The sequence below is a fragment of the Lissotriton vulgaris genome, chromosome 3_1, assembly GCF_964263255.1.
Source record: "Lissotriton vulgaris chromosome 3_1, aLisVul1.2, whole genome shotgun sequence".
Taxonomy (NCBI): domain Eukaryota; kingdom Metazoa; phylum Chordata; class Amphibia; order Caudata; family Salamandridae; genus Lissotriton; species Lissotriton vulgaris.
The window spans coordinates 1,026,488,969-1,026,514,490 of record NC_141689.1 but is presented as its reverse complement, the minus strand read 5'-3'; the positions used below and the strand labels follow the sequence as shown (position 1 = coordinate 1,026,514,490).

The following is a 25,522-nucleotide window of genomic DNA, read 5'->3' as shown; positions in this document are numbered from 1 at the left end:
TGTACCGACCCGCCAAACACTCATGTGGCATTTAATCCCTGACCATTAGGTGAGTCAGAAGTTAGCCTAGAATGTTAATAATAACACTACTGTTTGGCCTCCCACTTTGATATGCATGGTGTTTCCGACAAGACTGCTGCTGTTTTTAAACCACTGGTTTTAATAACTCTTTATCACTTTTTTCACGTACACAGTGTGTGTGTGAGTTTTACACTGCACGCTGCAACAACACAGGCATGTTCTAGTTGTGGTAGTTGTAAAACACCACCACTAGCATGTTATACTATGTTCATGCGCTGGCTCTGACCATGTATGCTTTCAGGAGAAATGTAATACTATTAATTCTTTTTTCCTTTTTCTCCCTTGTTTAGGCATAGGATTAACCTCAGAGGTAAACTATACCCACACAACACACATGACACCAGCATGTTGTTCATTTTATGTAGTTTTCACCATTACTAGGTCCTGATGAATCGCGGGTAAACAACCCCACACGAGAAACATGTCGACCAATCCTTCTTCTAGTCTCCTCTAGGGTCACTCTACCTAACTTGTCGATACCTAGCGAGCTAGATTCACGCTTTTAATTGCAGTAGGGGGACCCCCAGAATAAAGTGGTTTCCGGCACCCCCTGCTACATTTTAAATCACTCCTCCAGGCAAGTTGCTACCCCACCCACATACCCGCACTTCACCATAAGGCAGTTGGATACAAAAGATCTCCGCCAAAGAGCCCCTCTCCGAGGTGAGCCCGTCGGGGATTGCACCGCCTCCCCGACGAGGAGCAACGCCTATGATGAAGCATGACACCCTTTTGGGTGTGTGAGGCAAATACATCCAACAAAATGGATGCCCAAAGGTGTTACATATACACCCCCGGTCACGCCAGTCATACCTAATTCCTCCCTTTCCATAGGAACAGTTCAGCAACCCTCCTTTTGCTCTACCTATACTTGACACGGGCACAAGCTGATACTGGACCTTCCACTCCCTTGAGTGGTAAATGGTGTCCGATTGATCGATTGATCTCCCTCCCTTCTTCTTGACGATTACTTTTGCACGGTGCAAACCGTGGGAGTACCCTTCTGGCGGGTTAGATTTGTCATATCCCCCACCTAAGTGACCCTTATACCACATTGGTTGGTCACGATCTATACCCCACACTGGGTATTGAAACTTTTCCTTCTCACCCCTTCTTTCTCGCCTTCCTTTGAAGGACCCTCTTCCACCAGGAATACGTCCCTTTGACCTAGCCAATATGGAAGGTCAGGGACTCAGTTCCGGTGAAGAAGATGCAGCAGCAATCATGAGAACACCATCGCTCTTTGGCATTGACATAGAACCGGCTTCAGGGAGCAATACAACAGAGTGGCAATCCTTGTCAGATCTTAAACGAGAGTGGATAAGAATAACAATACATGGGACTATGATGGCTGAATACTTCAAAGCCAAAATTGCTCCCAATGGCTTGATCGTTAAGAACTTTCCTAGAATTTTCTGGGAAGATGGACAATTTAAAATTGAATGGTCACAGGTCTCATGGAAGTGCACCCATGACCTCCTCATTCTCATTGTGAACACTGCAAAACGTTTAGCAGATGCGCTCCTAGTCCGTATCCAAGCAGCCGAGGCTGCTTTGAAGACTGCGGCTCCGAACCCAGGCTTTAAAACTAAACTGGCAGAGTTAAATAAAGAAATGGCGGAACATAAAGAATACCTTATGAACCAAAAAGTAGCAAAACTGCAAAAGGATATATAAAGGTTTTCAAAAGAAAAGGTCTACCCTTACTTAAAGGATGACTATGTCCCCCCGGGAACAAACTATAACTCAGACTCGAGTGCCACTTCGTCCAGAAGGGGGTCAAGCAGTGGATCTGACAGCAGCGGGGAAAATGGCCCTCCCCAGATGCCACCAAGGGCTAAAAGAGGCAGGGGACGTGGACAACAGAACTTCCCGAATTTCCCTCACCAAGGGCAACCCATGGGCCCCCCCTTTTGGCAATACCCACAATTCCCCCAGTTTCAACCGCCATTCGCTCCACAATATCCACCCTTTTATGCCCCCCAAGGCTCTACACGCCCCCCTTTTTTAGGCAGAGGCTGGGGCAGAGGGCGAGGGCGAAAGCGAGGCAACGCTCCAGAGAAGAAAGTACAATGGGAGGACACACGCCCCCAGGGAATGGACACGAGGAGCACGAATCGGTCAGGACCAAAATGAGCCTAGTGGTTAACTTGTCAGACCGTCTCCTAACAGAGAGAGAGGAACAAGTCCTTCAAAAAGGACTGGGTTTTGTTCCTACCCCCAGAATTGACTTATTCCAACAAACCAGGGAAATTCAGTCATTTTTCAGGAAAATAAGATTGAAGGCCTTCTTTGAAGGTAAGCCCAGTGAACCGACAGAAGATTCTGGCCTACATAACCCCTCAACCTTCACACCCCATAATGGGATGATCCCAAATGAAGTCTTGACATATGAACAAGCTGTACTCAAAGAAATCAAAAAACTGGATCGACAGACAAAACACGCTAACATCTCTCGGAATGAGATGAATGTGTTAAAATCACTGGCAGAAGACCCCCTGATTACTATTAAACAGGCGGACAAGGGTGGTGCCACAGTCCTGATGAACACTGTGGATTACGATCTGGAATGTACCAGGCAACTCAATGATCGACGATATTACACACCCATCCCTAGTGACCCAACCCTGCGCTTACAGACCATAATTACAGGCTTGGTGGTGAGTGCAGAATGCGAGCAATGGATCACTAAAAAAGAGGCTGAATTCCTCATGAAAAAAGACCCTAGGGTGCCATACTTCTACATACTGCCGAAGAGCCACAAAGGAACCAGACCAGTACCAGGGAGACCGATCGTCCCAGGGATCGACTCCGTCTTGGAACCACTCTCACAATTTTGTGACCATTTTCTGCAACCTCTTGTGAAACGCATTCCTTCATACATCCAAGACACAACAGATGTCTCACGCTTACTGAACTCTATCCAGGACATAGGACAGATTGACCTCTTGATTACTCTAGATGTGGAGGCCCTCTATACCAACATTCCTCAGAGGGCCACACTAGAAGTAATAGAGGAAAGGCTGGGTCTGGAAGTTTGGAACTCGAACACTCCGCCAGCTTTTATCATGGAATGCGCCACCTTAGCACTCACTGAAAATTACTTCGAGTTTAAGAGGCAATACTATCACCAGACCCAAGGGACTTCGATGGGCAGTACTTTTGCCCCTTCAGTGGCATGTCTGTACATGGCAGAATTCGAAGACAAACATATACACCATCAGTCCAACCCCTTTCTAGATAACATTAAAATGTGGAGGCGTTTCATAGACGACATCCTGATCCTATGGACAGGCCCACCGACCTCACATGAGGCTTTCTTTGAATGGGTAAATACACTCAACCCTTATCTACATTTCACCATGTCTTCTTCAGCGAATGAAATTGCCTTTCTTGACCTAACAATAAAACTGCAAGAGGGGACACTCAGCACTACCATGTATAGAAAACCTATAGACCGCAACAGCCTACTCCATTACAAGAGTCATCACCCAAGGGCCCTACGCTCCAACCTACCATTCGGACAATTTCTCCGGATTCGGCGCAATTGTAGCGACGTGGCCGACTACAAGAAAGAATCAACAATCCTATCCAGGAATCTACTTGATAGGGGCTACCCGAAAAGTGAGGTCTCAAAAGCAAAATAACGGGCCAGGAACAATAACCGAGAAGCTCTACTGGAAAGACGGGAGAAAACACCAGTCGAGAACCAGCCGATCACCTGTGTTACCACTTTCACCCCCTTGTCTAACAAAATCAAAAGTACAATCAAACGCCACTGGGGCATTCTTAACACAGGCAACATGAGTCTAGAACAACCCAGATTCGCATTCAAAAGATCGCAGAACGTGAAAGATATCCTGATTAGTACCAGACCCAAAACAACAAAGAAAGGTACTCAACAAACCTTATGGCATCTACCGCCCGTCATGGGCCATTATCCATGTGGCTCCTGTGGGGTTTGTAGATACACAATGATCCAAAAAACCATACAACTCTCAGAGAGACGTTCAGCTGGGAACTCAGGGGCCACACTAATTGCAACACCTCCCATTGTATTTACATGCTGACATGCCCATGCGGTTTACAATATATTGGGATGACAACCCGCCCGATTTCCGCTGCAAAAAAACTCATACCAAGATGTGTAAACACTACGTGGAATCCAATCACAACGCAGACTCATTGAAGTGGGTAGTTCCGGAATCCAGTCCTAACTGCCCCAAAAATGCCCTGTTCCGGAAAGAGCAAAGGTGGGTTCACCGCCTCTCTTCTGATAGCCGAGGCCTCAATGAGGACATCCCTTGGCACTCTCTATAAACCAGCCACCGACCACTCTGCTAATGGTACAAAACAACAATTACTTAACTTGCTCCCTGTCGTTGCCAACTTTCTTCGATAATTCTGTAAGCTCCACAACTTTACTACTTTCTACTTGCCTACTTGCCTACCAACTATTGTGTGTTATCAATTCTTATCATATGTCAGAATTGTAAAACAAACTCTAGTTTGACAATACTTGAGGTCTTATTTTTTCCATTACATTATGGCCGACACACTTACCAAACTTATCACGTGACTCCTTCAAGGGGCGGATACGGGCGCAATTCCATGACGCAGCTACCTATAAATAGTACACGCCACCGAGCTCCTTTGCCTATTCGAGCTCGGCGGTGATGGGTAGGTGAATTCGCACGGACACGGGAAGTTTGAGGTAAGGCACACCCCTCCAACACAATACTGGATGTCCCTGGAATCTATGTCCAGCTATAACCAACCTTGGCCCTCCTCGAGGGTTTTAATACTTTTGTAGCTTCCTTGTGGATAATAGATATATCTTATCCTTTAGCCGCATCCAAAGGTCCAACCCTGATGTACCGACCCGCCGAACACTCATGTGGCATTTAATCCCTGACCATTAGGTGAGTCAGGAGTTAGCCTAGAATGTTAATAATAACACTACTGTTTGGCCTCCCACTTTGATAGGCATGGTGTTTTCGACAAGACTGCTGCTGTTTTTAAACCACTGGTTTTAATAACTCTTTATCACTTTTTTCACGTACACAGTGTGTGTGTGAGTTTTACACTGCACGCTGCAACAACACAGGCATGTTCTAGTTGTGCTAGTTGTAAAACACCACCACTAGCATGTTATACTATGTTCATGCCCTGGGTCTGACCATGTATGCTTTCAGGAGAAATGTAATACTATTAATTCTTTTTTCCTTTTTCTCCCTTGTTTAGGCATAGGATTAACCTCAGAGGTAAACTATACCCACACAACACACATGACACCAGCATGTTGTTCATTTTATGTAGTTTTCACCATTACTAGGTCCTGATGAATCACGGGTAAACAACCCCACGCGAGAAACATGTCGACCAATCCTTCTTCTAGTCTCCTCTAGAGTCACTCTACCTAACTTGTCGTTACCTAGCGAGCTAGATTCACGCTTTTAATTGCAGTAGGGGGACCCCCCAGAATAAAGTGGTTTCCGGCACCCCCTGCTACATTTTAAATCACTCCTCCAGGCAAGTTGCTACCCCACCCACACACCCGCACTTCACCATAAGGCAGTTGGATACAAAAGATCTCCGCCAAAGAGCCCCTCCCCGAGGTGAGCCCGTCGGGGATTGCACCGCCTCCCCGACGAGGAGCAATGCCTATGATGAAGCATGACGCCCTTTTGGGTGTGTGAGGAAAATACATCCAACAAAATGGATGCCCAAAGGTGTTACATATACACCCCCGGTCACGCCAGTCATACCTAATTTCTCCCTTTCCATAGGAACAGTTTGCAACCCTCCTTTTGCTCTACTTATACTTGACACGGGCACAAGCTGATACTGGACCTTCCACTCCCTTGAGTGGTAAATGGTGTCCGATTGATCGATTGATCTCCCTCCCTTCTTCTTGACGATTGTCCTGTACCAGAGTCAGTCATTCTGCCGGTGTAGGTGCCTCATTATTTAATTGCATTTGTCATCATGTATATTTATATTAAGTGTGCTCTTGCCCGTTTAGACTTTGTTTTTTCTAATAGAGTTGTACACATGTTTCAACTTCACCCTTCAATTCTCATAAACTGCCATTCTGCAGAATTATGTTATTACTGAACCTTTATGAAAGCTTCAACCCCGGTATGAGACACCCAGCAGTGATAGACAGAGACTCCCACCAGTGACAAATCTCTACTGTGAGAGCCCCCTTCCATCTAAACGGAAAGGTGAGCATGCTGCGCTAGGATATGGCGGGCGTTCTCAAGACAATGAAGCCCTGTCCTCATAATCCTGGCTCTATGCTGTACCTTGGGTTGATAGATCTGGGGCTACAGCAATATACAATCATATCTACACAAGGTATTTGTTGGTCTTAATGTGGTAAAGTTTTGTGGGTGCAATGGTTTGTCTCCTCAAGACTTACCATGAGGTCACTGGGCCTCCATCTACCAGGTTGGCTACATACCTGCCTTGACGGTCATTATTTTGTCAAAGTTGAGAGTTCAAACTCAGATGTATGAGTGGTTGAACACTTCAACCACTTCAGGACAACTAAGTGGGAAAATGTATTTTGGGGCATGATCATCTTATGTCTCGGTGGCCTAGTTGACCTCATGATAATAGAGTTTATATGCTTTCATAAATTCAGCAGCACACACCTTTACTACATCATGGATTGCCAGGAAATTAGAAATGATGGCTGTGGTTAGGGTATAGGGGTGTTGGTCCGGGACACCTCCTTGTGAGGTAGCTGTTTGTTATATACACTTCAGTATTATTATTATTATTGGTGTGACTGACGAGTCAGGTCTTGTTAAAAAGTGTCAAATCTATTTTAATTGCCAAACTCAAAACATGTTTTTTTGGTGCTTTTTTTGCACGAACAAAGAGGATCAGGAAATTAGTAACAAGCCACAGGCTTTTGTGGCTAACCCAAATTTATTTTGTGAGCTATTTGGCTTTAAAATAAAATGATTCTTAAAATGCTGCAGACAGACATATGGCTGTCATTAACATTGCCATTAGAAGAATGATCATTCACCGAGAAATGCCCCATTAGACTGTCTGTGGCAAAAACAACCATCAATCAGGGTACAGAGTTATGATCAAAGAACCACTATAAAACTGGGCCATTGTTGGATTCCTGCTCATTATAGGAAAAAGCAGCAGTAGAGAACACCTTTATGCTATTTATTTATGTAGTTTTATGTAGCGTGACCCTTTCAGGTATCGGAGCTCTGTACATCAGGAAAACAAAAAGGTAACTATATTGGTGTATACATTTGTGAAAACAATAAAGCCAATTTAAGAACGTGGGATGGCATTCAAGAAAGTCAATATAGGATCATGAGATGCCATTCAATGGGACCAAACAGAGAGAACGTGGGTAGGCATTCAGTAGGTTTCGAAGTGAACAACCTTTTCTTCACAACTTTGTTAATCCACCAGCTCCAAGCACAATGGCTCTGAGGCACATACAGAATGCATTTCTTAAACTAATGTTTATTCCGTACCGACCACACCACTGCAAATTTTCAAGTTAACTTTGGTGGTTAGAAAACTAACAGTGATCAGTCCCTGGTGAAAGCCTCAGGTATATTTTAATTTGTAAACTCAAAATGTATTGTTCTTTATATTTTTTCAGACTCGGAGCCAATGGAATGTTACCTTTATGAATCTGGTAAGCGGCACACATTATAGGATTCCCGTGACCGGCACAAATTTGTTTCATGAACTGTCTGTGCCTAAAATTACCTGATCCTTAAAATGTTGCAAACTGACATATCTTTTTGTCAAGATCTGCATCCAAAATTAGCTCTGTTTTGTTCATTTTTTTCTTGACTTCATGAGTTAAAACAACTATCACCAACTGAAGCATGTACATTTGAGTTGGAATATGGCATGTGCTCCGAGGGTTTCAATATCACAGTTGGGATGTACCAAAAGTAGATGAAGCTATCCGCAGTTGTGTCCGTGACAGACACAAGACGGAAGAAAGCAATAGGACATAGATACATACACTATTTAAACAACAGTGGACCCTTAAAAGTAAATGGAAAAAGTTGAATAAATATAGACACAATCGTTTCTATATCAGTATGACGTGTCCAGCCGGACAGAGGTCAAATATTTACTTCAGAGTAATTGCAACAAGTACATCAACAATTTACTAAGTGGGGCACAAGCCTGTACCCTACTACACAAACAAACACGGTGAAACACAAAGGGCTTTTAGGCAAAAGCTAACCATTCTGTCAATATCACAAAATAATAGAACAGTATTTCAAACACCTTGACATATTAAATGACATATAGTACATAGATGTATAAGGTGTACACTTAAGGTTGATGGTGTTTCGATCCCACTATATAATCATGGGGATCATCATCAGGACATCAAATAAATGCCTAAACATTAAAAGCCTCTTTTGCCACGATTGAGCCAGCCAAGGGAAGGGCTCTAAACACGGAAGAGTAGGACCCTCACTTCATCGTGAGGGTCCTACTCTTCCGTGATATTCCGGCTACTGTACCCATTAACTGAAGCGATCCTCTGTTATTATACCTGAAGCTTCCCCGGGTACCCCAACTCCGGGTTCCGTCCTCCACCTACCCGAAGGTCACCGTGTTTAGAGCCCTTCCCTTGGCTGGCTCAATCGCGGCAAAAGAGGCTCCTTCCAAAGTTTTCACTCCTTTAAGAGGACCAGCTGTGAGAGACCAAGACTCTCATCAGTTGTAAATCCCCACCAATGAGGTTCCAAACACACAACAATTGGTAGACAGGCAGGTTTTAGAAATGGTAGAAGACAGTCTTTCACATATTCAAAGGACTTGACCGTATTCATCCCTAACTTTGCAAAACACATATGCAATGCTACATGATCTAGTGTTACTTTCAAAGTACTCACACAGAGCTCTTAACAATTGTTTGTTGCAACTGGTTTATAATTTCTTTTTGTGGTGGCCTCTGAGATCCCAGGGCCAATGATCCTGAAGAGCAATCCTACACAGTCTTAAGCAATGTTACTGGTGAATGTCCCCTACCACACCTAAAAATGAATATTAACCACGCTGACTTTATTTTGTGGTGCATAAAAATGACTCTATAAATCCTACCAAGTTTTTACCAATGTTGTAAATGTAAATGTACAAGAATTTATATAGCGCAAATCACCGAGCGGTTTCTAAGCGCTTGCTTAGGGAACCCGTCCTGGTATTCCCCTGTGTGATAACCCCGGCAGGGTATCCGCAAGGTGAAAGCCAGGCATCCCGCCGCAAGGGGCCGTTGTGGAGATTAAGCAAGCTATTGCCCAGAGTCGCAGACTGTGAACCCGTGAATCGAGTAGGCACCGGAGCGAGAATTGTCGAGTCCATGGACATTTTAAGAATCAAGACCCCACCGAGCCGGGAATTGAACCCTGATCCCGGGCTGACCTCTGCTTCCAGGTCTGCCTCCTCTAACCAGTGAGCCACACTTCTCCATGTTATAGTATCATGTGTTGTAGTTAGGCCCGGAGGGAAACACTGCCATTTTAAATATACACAGCTCTTTCCTTAAGTTGCCTTCACTTTTACACAATGACTTCTGACACACATTTGCATCTGTGACAGTCAGGATTAGTTTCTTGGAAACTTTATTTGCTTACAGAATCTACTTTGCAAGAAAATATCATGCTAACCTGACACCATGTACATTCTTTATACATATATTGTGCAAATGTGCTCGTAGTTTTCGTACATATGGCGGCATAGCTATCTATTATAACACTCAAATAACGGCAGTCTGATCAGAATCTCGGCCCAATGCAAGGATTTCGTTTGTTATAAATAAATATTCATTTCCGCATATTGGCCGAGGAGCACTTTGCTGTAATTTGCGAGGTATTTACATGCTGATTCTCCTGCCCAGCAGCTTGCTGATATCTCAACGAGGAGTGTCCAGCTCATAACCACGACGGGGACGAATATTCTTTCCCTTCCGGGCAATGGAGGTTGGATCTTCCAGTGCGAGGGTTCTTGACAGAACACACATACACGCCCTAGGCACTTAGGTTAGGGGGGCGTGTATTAGTAGTATGCCACATTTCTATGTTGTTTTATGTGCTTGCATATACACATTGTTTTAGCACAATGGTGAAACTTTTTATTCTGTTCACGGTCCTAGTGCTTCTAATTACATTAATTTACTTCTGTCTATTGATCATTGCAGCACATCTATTTTATAATAAACAACAAAGGTACCAGAGGGTCTTAAATGAAAATGCCCATAAGTAAAGAAAGACTAACCAAGGAACCACAATTTCACACAAATAGTGTCACAGAGAGCTCTCCAAGGATGAGGAAAAATACCCATCAGTCACCATTCGGATCCGCCCTTCATCATTTGGGATTTTATCCGTACCACGCGTCAGAGGTTATTAATGCTCTACTGGGAGGTCAACCCGGTGGTAGGGGGTACCCTCCGACAGTGTTAGAGACGACAGTGTGGAATACCACTAGATGTTAGTGAGTGGCCAATAAAGTGGGACTGGGGAGGGCAGTGCCAAAAAGTGTGAAAGAAAAGAAACCAAGAAAAAGTGTGTTTAAAATTGGTTTTGAAAAAGCACTTAACAAAAGTTTATTCCAGGTGTGCTTGCCATACCAATGTTGAAAACAGTGCAACCTTAAGCTGACTATTTATGAAGACAGCCTATGGTAAGTGTGGTCATGTGGTCGACTAGTTTCAGCAATAAAGGGACTATTACGTCCTTGCTTTCATCAGGACCAATTTACAATAAAACTACTGCACCAACATAAGAATGTGAGACAAAATATAAAACTAACACCCAAGAGAACATAAACAAGTGTACACAGTCACCTGAATGCTTTGGGTGCCCTTACAGTCTGTGCACGTCACTAAATCTGTAAGGCAGGCTGGCCTCACCCCACCTGGCAGAGGCTCAGGGAGAAATGAAGCACCGCTCTAACCGTCGGTACTCCTGGCCGGCGACCTGGCCGTCTGGGGAGGCACATCTATTTTATACAAGAAACATATTGGTTCAATAAATATTGAAACCATCCCACGGTGTATTCCTTGTACATTTCTCAGAGAGAAGGAGAGCACGAGTGATTGAACGAAAGGTTTCTAGATCTGGTACCATGGTTAATGGGGTATCAGGGTTGCCATGCTCAGTAGTTACCAGAACCATTTGCTGGCCGTCTAAGGTTAGGGGGCTTATGGTGGCACTGTGAGCTTCCTGGCCAAAGGACGACATATACTGTGGAGGTGGATAGAATCAGTTTGGCACCACCCCAAAGGAGCTGCTGCCTACAAATGTACAGTTCCTACTGTCGGGTGGAATCTACATTATATGGCGCCAACAAAGTTGGTTCAGTTCTTATTTTAATGGTTCACTTGAGTAGTTCAATCTTGTCTTCTCTGAGACCCCTACTTACCTCCAAACCGGAGACACCTGTGGTAGTAGGGAAAATCCTACTCAGTTGAGTAGGTAACTCCTATGTATTGGTTGTAGGCTGTTCAAGCTTGAACTCTTAAAGGATCTAAATCCCACTGTGTTACCCTTTTAGTATTTCATTTATAATTATGTCTGACAATGATTAGGCATTAAACATTGCAGAAAACTGCAGACATGCAGTTACTCTGAAACTAATTCACCATGTTCCCACATCCAGGGGTGGAAATGGTATCTTCATGTGTGAGACACACGAAGCAAGCTCAAGCTGCTCAATCACAGTTGGCTACCCTGGGCATCAGCCCACAAATGCTAAATACAGTCATAGAAAAAGTTCCCGAAAGACAGGATGAGATTTTGTTTGGAATTGCACAAAAAACAAGCCAGCTTGCAGTGGTGTTTCGTCATACCAGTCCACCAGAAAAATCCAGATTATTGACAGTATGCTTGTCAAATGGGATGGCTTCCCCTGTAGAAGACTACACAACACAGGGTATAGTCTTTGCTGCAGTATATACCAGAATGCATGGTACCCCTTCCCTGGCAGTTTTGACGAAGTGCTGAAACAGCTCTAGAATGAGTATGGGGCAGCACCTGCCCTGGATTTGGGATCAAACTGATGTGCAATTCTGCCCCAGTTTCTACCTTTCTGTTAAGCAACATAAGGGGGGAAGCAGCAGCATTGGCTGTACACCAGCAAAAACAGGATTGGACTCCTGCACAGCAAGAATACAAATTCCCACAATTATCAAAGAAACCTATGCTATGCTAGGTAGAGATAATTTGGGAGCCAAACCTGTTAAACCACAATTGAAGAGTTATTATAAAAAGGATAACTCTAAGCAAGCACCCAACTCTTCAACAAAGAAGAAATGGGCTAATAAATAAAAAAATTAAGACAAGACAAACATGTGATGCGTTAGGAGAAGGGTTTGTTTGCTTTTTGCACACTTGATGTTTCTGATATATAGTTGTTCCCTTGTATTTGGAAAAGATCACTTTCTACGTGTGTTTTTAATGATATTTTAACGTTTGCTCAACAGTGTAATGCACCTGTTATTTTTTATCAAATTACATTTATTGTACTTTTTAAACTTAACCTGTGTGTACTTTTATGGATGTTTTAATTCCGAATAAAGATCATTTGACTTGACTTGACTTGAGAAGGGTTTGTAGATGAGTCTGTAGAGCTCCCTTTTAAGTTTCAGGGTCGAAATAAGGGAACTGAAGTATTTCTCAGCGGTTTAGACTTAAAGAGTCCTTTAATTGGATTGTTGGTTTACAAGGACATTTCATTGCACGCGCTTGTAATGCTTCTGTGGCACGCCTGTTCTCCTCATTGAAAGGTTCCATGGCGGCTGTAATAAGTTTGACTTTCATATTACTCCCCAATCGGAGTTACCTGATGTTGAACGGTTGCTGCATAATGAATTCTGTGGTTGTCTATCTGGTGAAGGTTTCTTCCATTGTTACTTGTTGTACACAAATACTGTTTCTACCTACCGGTACAGCTAGGTAGGCAATGCTTTGGCCTTCATACATTCTTACCACCATGCATTTTGATCCCCTGAGCAAACTGAAAACCACACTGTTTCAAAAGATGTGGCCTTCACTTCTGCTAAGGATACGTTTGACCTTCAGGTGGCAACATCCTCTTTAGAAATACAGGCACTACTCCGCACTAAATTCTCATGACATTTTGGGGAGCTGGTGCATTGTATTTCTAACATGTCTAATACAAAGGGAATACCACTCTTTTTCAAAAGTATATGCTCTGGATTGGTTAGCATCTTCCAGACAGTTTTCTGAGTCATTCCATCTTTTATTCGCTCTGTCCTCTGGAGCATCTTTGGAGATTGCTGATTGTCAGGACAGTCATTTTGAACTTTTTGCTCTGCAATTGATGTCCAATTTTGAAATCAAATGGCGCTTGCACTACCTCATATGCTATTGTGCCGTGAGCGTATGGTGCATTTCTTTGGCACCACTTGGTTCGAGAACTGAATGAGTATTAGTTCTTATAATTTCAGCCTGTGTGGTTTCACTGTGTGCAGTCCGTCTTCCGCCATCTGCTGTGCACTTTCGAGTGTACCTTGGATATGTGCCGGGGATCACAACTGGTTGAGCTTTAGGACATAAACGTACTGGTGGACCCCTTAAAAGCCCATATGTATAGTTGTCCACTGCGTATTCCATTTCTCTTGGCCACATTCCATGAGCCTTCTTGGGATGCTTCTGCCCCAGATGGATTGGGTCTTGGCTCTGGTTCGACGGAACCCCGATTGGTAGTTTTTGCTCCTGCAGCGGCTGCTGTGGGGGTTGGATGGGAACATATTTGCTGTATAAACTTGCTATGAGGTGTGCCTTTGGGCTCATAGTCTGCTGATGCTGGGAACAGCAATGTTTTATCTACCGCTCAGAACACATTACCATTCGGCTGTTCCTTTTGGTGAAAACCTTTTGTCGGCCAATTTCTAACATCCTAAATTGATTTTTAAACTGATATTTTTAAGCTTTTATATTTTTTTAACTGGCTTTGTTTGTGCTTTGGGCTTCTAAATCCTATGATCGCCTTTTAAATCGTTTTTTCTTCGATTGTGAAGACGTTTACGAATTCCTTTGCATATGCTGCTGCATTTGTAGCAATAGGTTGTTTTTCATTTGGATAGCTTCTTAGTCGACTTATGTCCTAGGAGTGGGTGTCGTGTTCCAGTTAGGTCTGGAGGGAAACACTCCCATTTTACATGTACACAGGTCTTTCCTAAAGTTGCCTTCACTTTTACACAATGACTTCGGACACTCTTTGCATCTGTGACTGTCTGGATTAGTTCTTGGAAACAATTCTTGCTTACAGAATCAATTTTGCAAAAACACTATTATGCTTCCTTGACACAATGTACAAAGTTTATACATACATTGTGCAAATGTGCTTGTTGTTTTTATACATATGGCAACATAGCTATCTATAACACACAAAGAGTCAAAATCACAGCCCAATGAAAGCATTGCTTTTGTTATAGTCCTCAGTTTCCGGGTTTTTGCAGAGGGGCACTTTGGTGTCATTTGCCAGGTCTCTACATGCCGATGCTTCGGCCTGTCAGCTTGCTGACATCTCTAAGAGGGCTGTCCAGCCCGGGACCACACTTGGGATCTACATTGTTTCCCTTCAGGTGACAGGCGTTTGATCATCCAAAGCAAGGATTCTTGGCAGAACACACATAAACACCCTAGACACTTAGGATAGGGGATGCGTAATAGAAGTACACCAGATTTCTATATTGTTTTATATGCTTGCTTTATAAATTGCTTTGTGACGATGGAGGAACTTTTCATTCTCTTCACTTTTCTAGTACTTCTAATAACTTTAGTTTGCCTCTGTCTATTGATCATTGCAGCACATATGTTATACGTAAGAATCACGTTGGTTCAATGAATAATGAAAACTTCCCACTGTGTATTTCTTGTACATTAACCTGAGAGGAGAGCACGAGTTACAGAGCAAAAGGATTCTAGATCTGATACCATGGTTCATGGGGGATCAGGGTTGTCATGTTCAGTAGTTGATGAAACCATTTGCTTCCCGCCTAGCATTAGGTGGGCTTATGGTGGCACTGTGAGCTAGCTGGCTATAGGATTACATATCCTGACGGGGTGCATGGAATCAGTCTGGCTCCATCCTAAAGGGTATGCTGCCCAAAAATGTGCAGCTTCTTTTGTATGGTGGAAAACACATGACAACAAGTGAATACATGAGCAAATGGTCCATTTGTCTGCTACTACTCCTAAATTGCGTGTCACCTGGACTGTAAACTCCAGTTGAGGAGAGCCCCCAAAAGGTTTTACATAGTTTGCCTCTCTGTGCATCGCTGCTGCGACTCTGGCTACACCCCTGCCTGGATGAGATGATATCCGCTTATCCCCTCCATTCTATTTTCTCAAGTGTATGGTCGATTCTAAATGTGAACTTCAGAACAGTAAGACTCTGATGTCAGTAATGAGGGGTTTCATTTGTTCATATCAATAAAATAGGTAAACCACCTTTCTTCTTAATCAGGGTAAGGGGGATACACTTATAAAATAACCCCTGCTCACCCCCTTGGTATCTTGGCCGGAGCAGACAGGCTTATTTCAAAGGTAGTGTGTAAAACATTTGTGCATGCATACAGTAAAACTGTGAAAAAACTACAAATGGACACCACACCAGGTTAGAAAAATAGGCAAAACGTTATCTAAACCAACAAGACCAAATGCAACAAAAATCCAACATACAGGAGACGTGGCTTAGCCACGATAGAAAATGGCAGCGTTCTAGCAGAGCTCTGCTAAACAAGAAACAGAACCCAAAGATCCATCCAGCCTCCGTCCTCTAGGAGGAGTACCCTAAGCATGGCAATATAGCAGAGGTAGCCAGGAGTGCAAAGAGCGTATCTGCCTGACACCACTCCTAAAGCAGATCGAGAGAGGGCCCAGCAAGACCTGGGAGGAATGACAATGCAGAGGGAGCCAGGCCACCTTGGGCTCCGGAAGACCCCAGAAGGCAGACAGCCATGCAAGCAGCATGCAAAGAGATCGCAATGGGGGGGGGGGGGCGAGCAACACGGTAATGAGGCACCGCACCTGAACTCCCCAAATGGTATTAGCGGAAGCGGGAAATGGGTAATGAGTGTGGAATAAGTTCTAGAAGCCGTGAGTGAAAGGGCTGCACGAGCCAAGCAGCCAACACCCCAGAAGGGTAGCATGGAGCAGTGGTTGGGCAACGATGAAAGAGGTGGTAAGGAGACTGCAGGCTTCCCGCCCCTCATAACATCAGGATGCAGAAAGGATAAGAGTTCCAAAAGGACCACAAAAGCAGCGAGAGGGTTAAATGGATATAACCAGCACTAGCAAGCAGGAACATAGGAGACAGGAGGCTTGCACTGGGGCCCAGTAGTGATGATACAGCGAGATAAACAGCAACATAACTATCAGAGTGCAAAAGAGCAGTAGGCTCCAGACTGAGGCGGGCTTATAAGAGGCTGAAGTTAAAGAGCAAGGTCGTGCTGGGAGTGACGACAAGCCCCGGCTGACCTGAAAGAGTGACCAATGGGGTGTGAGCAAGCGCCTGACAAGTGAAGGAGCATGTTGAAGGACATATACAATAGAGGGTAGACTGGTTAAAACCAACAAAGCAAGGATATCAAGAATGGCAGGATCAAGGAAGCAAGAATCCTGCAGAGGCAATAAGACTCACTAGGGTGTGTTTGCAAGTAAGAGCTCAGTACAGCAGAGACAACTTTTGGGGTACTCAGCCCTCCACTCCACCACGTGGGGACCATAGCCAAGTATCATGCGTAGTGTTAAACAGGAGAAACCACTAGACTGAGTGGTGTAGCAACTTGTTGAGACTGTTGCCTTGCACTTCATCCGAGAATAGAATGGGAACACCTAGAAATGTGGGAGCGCTGCAGGCCAACAAAATGGACTACTACCCAGTCCCTAAAAGCACAGGGACATCGCAGCCTAAAGAATCGGTGAAACCTTAACTAGGAACAATTATGGTGGCTATTCAAGACTTAGAAGTACTGGAGCCCAAAATTGATGCGGTAAGGATTGAAACAACCCTGATTAGTGCAGACCTACAGAAACTCTTGGACAAAGTCATGACAGCTGAAACAAACATATCTCAGCTCCAATCCATAACCAGTGCCTGGAAGCTCAAGTACAATCACTCACACAACAGGCCACGGAAATAGTGGCAAGACTCGAAGACCAGGAAGAAAAGGCGAGGAGAAATAACATCAGAGTGGTGGGAGTCCCAGAGGGGGCAGAGGGCCCCAGTGGTGAACTCTATCTGGAAAACTGTATCGTGAAGGTAGTAAAGCCCAAGAAAATGTCCAAATTCTTTTTGATGGAAAGGGCACAACGCGTATCGATACTGCCACCTAAACCTGGCCCCACCCCAGGACAATCATCGCCAAAGTCTTCAACTACAGAGACCGGGATGCAATTCTCCAGGCTGCAAGATTAATAGGAGAAGTGTGGTTTGAAAACCCCCAGGTCCGTTTTTTCCCAGACTTCAAACTGCAAGTACAACGTCTAAGAAGAAGTTTTGAAGTGGTGAAAGTGAAACATGAACTGAGAGACCATGAGCTCAAATATATGATGGTATTCTCAGCAAACTGTGAGTGATAGCAGAGGACATAACATGGCACTTCACTAACCCAGAAGAAGCCTGGGGGCAGCTTGAGGGTTGGCAACCGGTAAGTCTAGAGAGAGGCAAAGGTAGGAATTGCAGACTAGGACAACAAGGTCAAGAGAACCGCATGGCACAACAGGAACTCCAAGATAGAGAAGAGATGACAGAACTGGCTCCCGGAAGGAGTGGGAAAGACTCAGAGTAAGAGATATACCCTGAAATAAGGTAAAGGTGAGCCAGGGCAGAGAGAGCGATAGCAGAATAGAGAGACGGAGAGGCGACCTGGCTTTGGAAATTGGCACTGCAGTCAAATATGTTATATATGAGGAGTGAAATAACGGCCATAGACTCAGCAAGGGGACTTAAAAGTAACTACATTAGCAAGGTTCTACCTCAAAAGTGTGTTTTCTGTTTTGGTTTCCCTCTGCGATGTACTCACATTTGAGTGGCTGAGACACCCCCAGTTATAGTTGTTTGATGCAAGTTTTGGGGTGACATGCACTCTGCGGGTTGGGAAGTTGGGGTCGGCACAACTCTATTAGCAGGGTAGCAGGGTGGGGGGAGGTGGAGGGGTTGGGGACCAGTTGTTAGTTGCTACAGAGGCTCAATGGACTAAGTTACAGGTTCAGGGAGAACACAAGGGATAAGATTGGCATCAAACAAGCAGACAATGTAATCCAAAGCTCCCAAAACACTAGACATCTCGGGTGCAATATGTGTGGAGACTACACGCAATATGGCAGAGCACAAGACACCAATGACATCTATGAAAGCGTGGTCCTGGAATGTGAATTGACTAAATGGTAAGCTTAAGCATTCAGTGGTCCTGCAATATATCAAACAACATTTACCTGATATTATTCTCCTACAAGAGTCACACCTAAATGGTAATCAAAGTAGTGCTCTGAATAGATTTGGCTATACCCTACTAATGCATGTGGGGTACACCTCTGAATCAAAGGGAGTAGGGTAGGGGTGCTTGTTAGAAGGATTTGGGCTGACACATTTGGGGCGTTATGTAGTAGTTAGTCTATCATGGGAAGGGAAGATGGTAAAATTTTGCTCCATCTATGTCCCACCAGGATTACAGGCCTCCACATTTAAGACACTGTGTTCCCTGTTATTGAAGTTACCATAGGGACGTTTAATCCTGGGGGGCGATATGAATGACATTATATCCGCAGAGATGGATGTGGCTCGGCAGGCAGAGTCAGGGAGAAGGGTGGACCCATTGGAAGGATTTTTAAGAGCTTTGGAACTGGATGATATATAGAGGCACCAACACTCCACGGAGAAACAATACACTCATTTGTTGGCAGCCAGTGAGAGCCTTTCAAGACTGGATTACATGATAACGCAAATTATGGGGTTGGGGGAATTTATAGGCAGGACTCATAGAGCACGTGTGGTGTCCGACCAGTCCACGGTGGGTGGGACTCATCGGCCCGGGACAAGACTTCACATTACCCCCACAAATAGAATACTGGTACTTTGAAGACCATGATTTTAAGGACGACACGAGGAAGGCGGCAGAACTATTTGTTGCTGAAAATGTGGGATCAGTGGACTCAAAAGTGACTCTTTGGTAGGCCTTCAAAACTGTTCTCTGAGGTAGGACCCAAGCGCGATTACGTTTAGGAAAAAAAGAGAATTTACTCAAGTGTCAGGCCCTGGAATAGGACTTAAAGGAAGCCAAAGTGAATGAGGGAGGGAAGAAGTTGAGAGATGAGCAGCATCGGTTGCGGCTCTGCCAAATGGAACTAAGTGAACTGCTGGAAAACAGGGCAAGAGCCCAGGCATTGGCCACACAACATAGACTTTACAATGCTGGGTAAAGCGAATAAACTACTAGCCTGGTTAAATAAAAAGAGGGCAAATGGTAGGTGGGTTCCTGGACTGATAGATGAGGACAGTCATAGATACGTCACGGGGATTTACGTGGCGATGAAATTTGCAACGTATTATGAGGGAATATATGCTTCCTCCCTTTTCCTCTAAGACAGAGCAAGATTGTAGAGATTTCATGCAAGACATTGCATTGCCATGTTAATCAGAGGAAGATAAAATGATGTTAGAAGGTGAATTAACGACTGAGGAGATAAGGGCAGCATATCTCTCTCTACAGTCAAGTAAAGCAGTGGGACCCAACGGTCTCCCAGTGGAAATGTACAAAAGTATGTTGAAAGAATTGGCAGAGCATCTGCTAGATATACTGATGGAGGGTGGAGAGGGCGGTATACTCCCCCACACATAAAAGAACCACAGTAATAGCCGTAATACCTAAAGAGGGTAAGCCACCTTCTGACTGCGGTTCATACAGACCAATCTCCATGCTCAACTCTGAAGTAAAGGTCCTAGCGAAGCTACTATCCTTGCGCTTGAGCAAGGTGATTACCTTCCTGGCTGACCCGGATCAATCCGGGTTTATGTCCCATAGAGGAACCAGACTAAATCTACCTAGATTGTTAAGGGGGCCATCACCTTACAGAGGCAATTACTGACGGCTAGGTAGCGCTCCTATCCCTGGATTCCTGAATGGCCTTCGACAGTGTGGAATGAACTACTTCTTTGCAGTACTAGACAAGTTTAGTTTCGGACCGAGGTTCATGAGGGGGGTCAGGCTGCTTTATCAGCAACTGCTGGCTAGAGTATGAGTCAACACTGCAGTGTCTTGAGTAGTCACTCTCAAGAAGGGTACGAGACAAGGATGTCCACCCTCCCCACTCCTATTTACCCTGGCCTTAGAGCCCCTCGTAGCGTGGGTATCCCAGGACCCCCTGATCTAGGGAATCCCAATTGGAGAGGAGTGGAAAGAACATATCTCTCTGAATGTGGACGATATCCTGTTGTATGTTCGGACGCCACAGCCATCAATCGACAGAATACTGCAGATATTCCACATTTACGGAGAGTACTGGGTATACCAAATCAATTGGGGTAAATCACAACTTTTCCCATTGGCTGGGGGCACCCCTGAGTTAACCTTGAGATGTGTGGTACCGATTGAGAAGAGGGGCTTTCCATATTTAGGAATTTATATAACACAAGACTCTCAAGCTTTTATCGCCGTAACCTAGAGGCGCAATTAGACAGTCTCAAAGTGGACGCCAGACATGGGCAGACTTTGTCGCTCACATTGATGGGGCTGGTGGCGTTATTCAAGATGATGGCCCTCCCCCTGTTACTGTACACACTGCAAAATACTCTGTATGTGGTACCTCCATTATTCTTTCAAAGAGTAGAGGCGGAGTTGCGGTCTTTGCTCTGGGGCAGTGGAGCACAGAGGATAACATTACGCAAACTACAGAAAGGGGTCTATGAGGGAGGATTAGCAATCCTGGACATCCAAAGCTACTACTGGGCAGCTCAATTAGTCACAGTCAAAGGACGGATGTTCAAGGATAGGACCGAACCAGCATATGGATCAGACAGACTAGCCATGAGCAAGGGATGTCCTCGGTCACTGTTATACACTAAGCAACTGACAAAGAGCTTGTCACAGCATACTCAGCCAGTGGCTTTGGCCTGGCGTGCTGCCACAAAAGTTCCAGGTTGGGAAGAAAAGCTTACAAGAATAATTCCGCTACTGGGTAGTACCAGCTTAAATTAGGTGATCCGAATGATGTGGGTTACCTAAATGGGATCTGTTGGGGCTTGAAACCCTAGGCGATATCTGGAGAGGTCAGGCCTTCATTACATTTGACCCTGTAGGCTAAATATGAGATGTGAAGTGGGGAATGGTTGGGATATCTGCAACTGGGACATGCTGTAAGAAACTATCTCACTGAATGGGAGACACTGGAAGAGGCCTCACCTTTAGAAGATCGAATACTGACTGAACCATTACACGAAAAAGCAATTTTCATGCTCTATAAAAAAATAATTAACAATGCCCCTGACAGATTAGGTCAGCTAAGAGCAACTTGGGAGGGTGAAATTTGTCCATTGGAAGAAGAAGAGTGGTCAGAGGCCTTTCAGGGCCCAAATAAAATTGCGATAAGAGCAAGATTCCGGTTGATTCAATTGAAAATCCTTTACCGGGTATACTATCCCAGGACAGTGTTTCTTTGAATGGGGAGGAGTGAAGACACACTTTGCCAGTCACTTGTTATTGGAATGCCCACAGCTACAATAATTCAGGCAGAAGGTTGGAGAAGTCAGGGAGTGGTGATCCCCGCTCTTAAATCAGCCACAATAGTGCCCATTTTAAAGAAGTCCGGCGCTGACCCGTCCATCTCAGCTAACTACCGCCCCATTTCCCTGCTGCCCTATTTGGGCAAGGTGCTTGAGCGCCATGTCACCTCGGTACTCAGCGCCCACGTAGAAGCAAATGGGGGCCTGGCATCTCGTCAGGCCGGCTTCCGCCCCAGGCACTCTACCGAATCTGTCGTGGTGTCGGTCCTGGACAACCTCAGGGAGGGCATGGATTACAACAAACATCAGGCTCTGGTGCTCCTCGACCTCTCCGCCGCCTTTGACACGGTGGACCATACCATCCTGCTTTCACGTGTCAAGGCGGCGGGAATTGAGGGCTCAGCCCTGGTCTGGCTATCCTCCTTCCTGAGGGACCGCACCCAGGCGGTTCGGCTGGGGGACTTCACGACTACCCCACTTCAAGTCACCTGCGGTGTCCCCCAGGGTTCCTCTCTCTCTCCCTTACTGTTCAATCTTTACATCTTTCCTTTAATCTTTGCACTTCAGCAGCTGGAGGTCACCGTTTATAATTATGCGGATGACCTCCAGCTCATCTTTAACCTTTCCTCTTCTCCCCTCTCTATCTCAAATTTCCAGTCCACTATGATTTTCATCAGGGACTGGATGAACCACAACCATCTCAAGCTGAACCCGGACAAAACCGAGTTGGTTCTCACAGGTGGTTCTTCCAGTCCCTGGAACTCTCTCTTCTGGCCCTCTTCTTTTGGTCCTTCCCCCACTCCTTCCTCCACAGTTAAAACCCTGGGTGTCAAAATGAACAACCAACTCACTTTACACTCACAAATCAGCTCTGTGGTTTCTTCCTGTTTCCTCACTCTCCGAACCATCCGCACTGTCTCCCGTTTCTTTTCCCCCCAGGCACTTAAACTGATCATGTCCACGCTGGTGATTTCGCGGCTGGATTATGCCAATGCCCTTTACGACGGCATCCCTGCATACAGCCTGCGGAAGCTCCAGATGGTCCAGAACCAAGCGGCTCGGTTGGTGTATGGTCTCCCACGTTTCCACCACTCTACACCCCTCCTCAAGGAGCTCCACTGGCTTCCTGTCAAGGAACGCTCCCTTTTTTAAAACCGGTTGTATGGTTTTTCAGGCCCGCCAGGGCACTGCCCCGCCTTCATTTCCTCTCTGATCAACGAATATGTTCCGGTCAGAGAGCTTCGTTCCTCTTCTAAATCCCTCTTGCAAATCCCACGTTTTAAACGCAAAAAGTGGGGAGGAGCAAATTTTTCAACTTTGGCTCCCACCTTTTTGAACTCCCTCCCCGACCACCTACGATTTGCCACACACTATTCCTCCTTCCGCAAAGATCTAAAAACGTTTTTGTTCAAACAGGCCTTTTCCTTGTAACTTGTCCCTCCTTTCCCTGCGCCAGGCTCCCTCCGCCCTCAGTTGCTGGACCTACCACTCTAGCGCCAAGAAACCGTAGGGTGAACGCTGCGCTTTACAAATGTTTTAAATTCAAATTCAAATTCAAATTCAAGTATTAGCAGAGGTTACGGGTGGAGGAATACTGATGGCACCAAAATGGTGTATACTGATGATCAATGGGGAGGTAGACTGGCCGTGACACACAAGGCAGTGGCTGGCATTAGCACTGCAAAGTGGAATGTTGCCAGGAAATGGTGGGCAATAGATATTACAACAATAGGGGAGAGGAAATCGGATTTAGATTGGTGCTGGCAACAATATACAAGAGTAGGGGGTGCCGAAGAAATAGAGAAGATATGGGGAGCTTGGCAAACCTACAGAGGTTTATAAAGAATTAGCATATGGATTGTCATGGCTTGTATTAATTACAATCCAAAAGGTAAAAACCCAGTGCCTGAACTTTATTTGGGAAGAAAAGCTATATATCATGGATGGAGCCAAAAACCAGCAATGTCTCATCCCCCCAAAGGAGAAGTACAATATACAATATACAGTCTAAGAAAACCCATGCTCAACACACATTCTCAAGACCAACTCGTACTCACAGCCCAATTCATACGCATTTATTCAAGCATACACAAAAATCATACACAGTCCACTGCATCAAAACCCATTGGTCTCCCCCAGAGGATTTCTTGCAATATAGTACATACAATAGATCCCAGTTTGTTACATAGTTCATGTGTATGAACAAGCAAACACCCTTTCACTTTGTTTCTTCATTGGGTGAAAACAAGAGAAATTTATTTGCAAAATTTCCTGTGAGCCTCACAGGAGGCCACAACTCAATAGTGTAGAAGGAGACATGAAGACCAGAGGACCCCAGCGCTGACGCATGTTTCCATCCCTGACCCAACATGTAGGCCGCACCTTCTTCAGGGCGCAATACAAATGGAGGACAGGGCAAAACAGAGCGCCTGGGAAACTCGAGGTGGATATAATTCAGTCAAATATTACTGAATGTCCAAAAGCGTTGAACTGGAGAGTAAGATAAAAAAGAGGTCCAGAGGTAAGAAAGATATACAGTGGACCTGCTGAGTATCCACTCGTCCGAGGAGATTTGAGGATAATGGCTACCACAATGTAAGATATCCAGCAGGGGCGGGAAGAACCATCCGTGTAGGGCTCGGGATGGGGTTCCCTCGGTCGAATGTCCAGAAATTCCATGTAGTTCTCCAACACGTTAGATGGGAAGCACGAGGGCTCCTCCAAACAGAATTAGACGATGGCTCGTGTTAATACCTACTGTACAGATATCTGTAACATCGAAGACGCAGAAAAGAAAAAATGGTAATCTGATGTAATTATTTCCGGAATGTATTGTCGATTGATCAGGCTTTCAATAAAAAAGAACTTAAAAACAATAAAAAATTCAACATACAATACTGTAAAAGTAGTTACTTTACAAGAGAACTTTTCAAATGCGAAAATAGCTGTAAAACACAGTTCTTCACAGCCAGTAACTCCATCCGGGGCTACCGCAAAGCTGGAAACAACAGAGTCTAACAGTTTGAGTCGACTGTGTCGGTGCAGGCCAGCTAAAGCATCTGAGATTCGTAGACAGAACCCTTCTTGTCGCGGCCGACATGTTGGTACGGGCTGGTTGGGCAACCGATGCGGTCGCGTTACAGTGGTGCAGTGCAGGGCACAGTCCCCTCATGGTGTAGTGCAGGCAGCGGCTCAGCAACTGTCGTCCAAATGCATCAGTGAGGCCAAGGCTTGCGGTGCAGAGTGAGGCTGGGCTGGCAGGTCAAGAAGCAGGCGACAGAGCCGGTCGATGTTCGGGTCGGGCAGTGACAGGGTTGATGTGATTTGGGTAGAGTGAAGCAAAGCAGTGCGAGTGCACTGGTGAGACCAAGGATGCAGTGAAAAGTGCGGCTGTGCCTTCTGCAGTGCCTTCCAGACATGGAACCAGCAACCGACTCTGTGACAGAGTCGGCTGCTCTTTGCTTCTTTGGTGGCTGAACCCAGCGGGCCCAGAGACGGTGCCAAGAAAGGTGGTGAAGTCTTTGTTGTTCCTGAGACTTCTTGAAGAGGGGGAAAGATCTACTTCCAATCCCTTGGAGATACTTTCTCAGGCAGGATACATACACAATTCCTCTCCTTGGCAGAAACAGCTACTGCAGGCCAACCCCGAACAGCACACAGCAAAGGGGCAGTACTCCTC

General features: G+C 45.1%; 1 protein-coding gene across 2 annotated transcripts in view; it reads left to right on the top strand.

The window, feature by feature from the left end:
• LOC147727331 (uncharacterized) overlaps positions 1-25,522 on the top strand; it is a 1,245,320-nt gene that overhangs the window by 654,048 nt on the left and 565,750 nt on the right. For both annotated transcript variants that reach the window (XM_086961416.1, XM_086961415.1), the window contains one exon: positions 7,727-7,762. In XM_086961416.1, the coding sequence (XP_086817542.1) occupies positions 7,727-7,762 (36 nt within the window). The remainder of the gene's footprint in view (positions 1-7,726; positions 7,763-25,522) is intronic.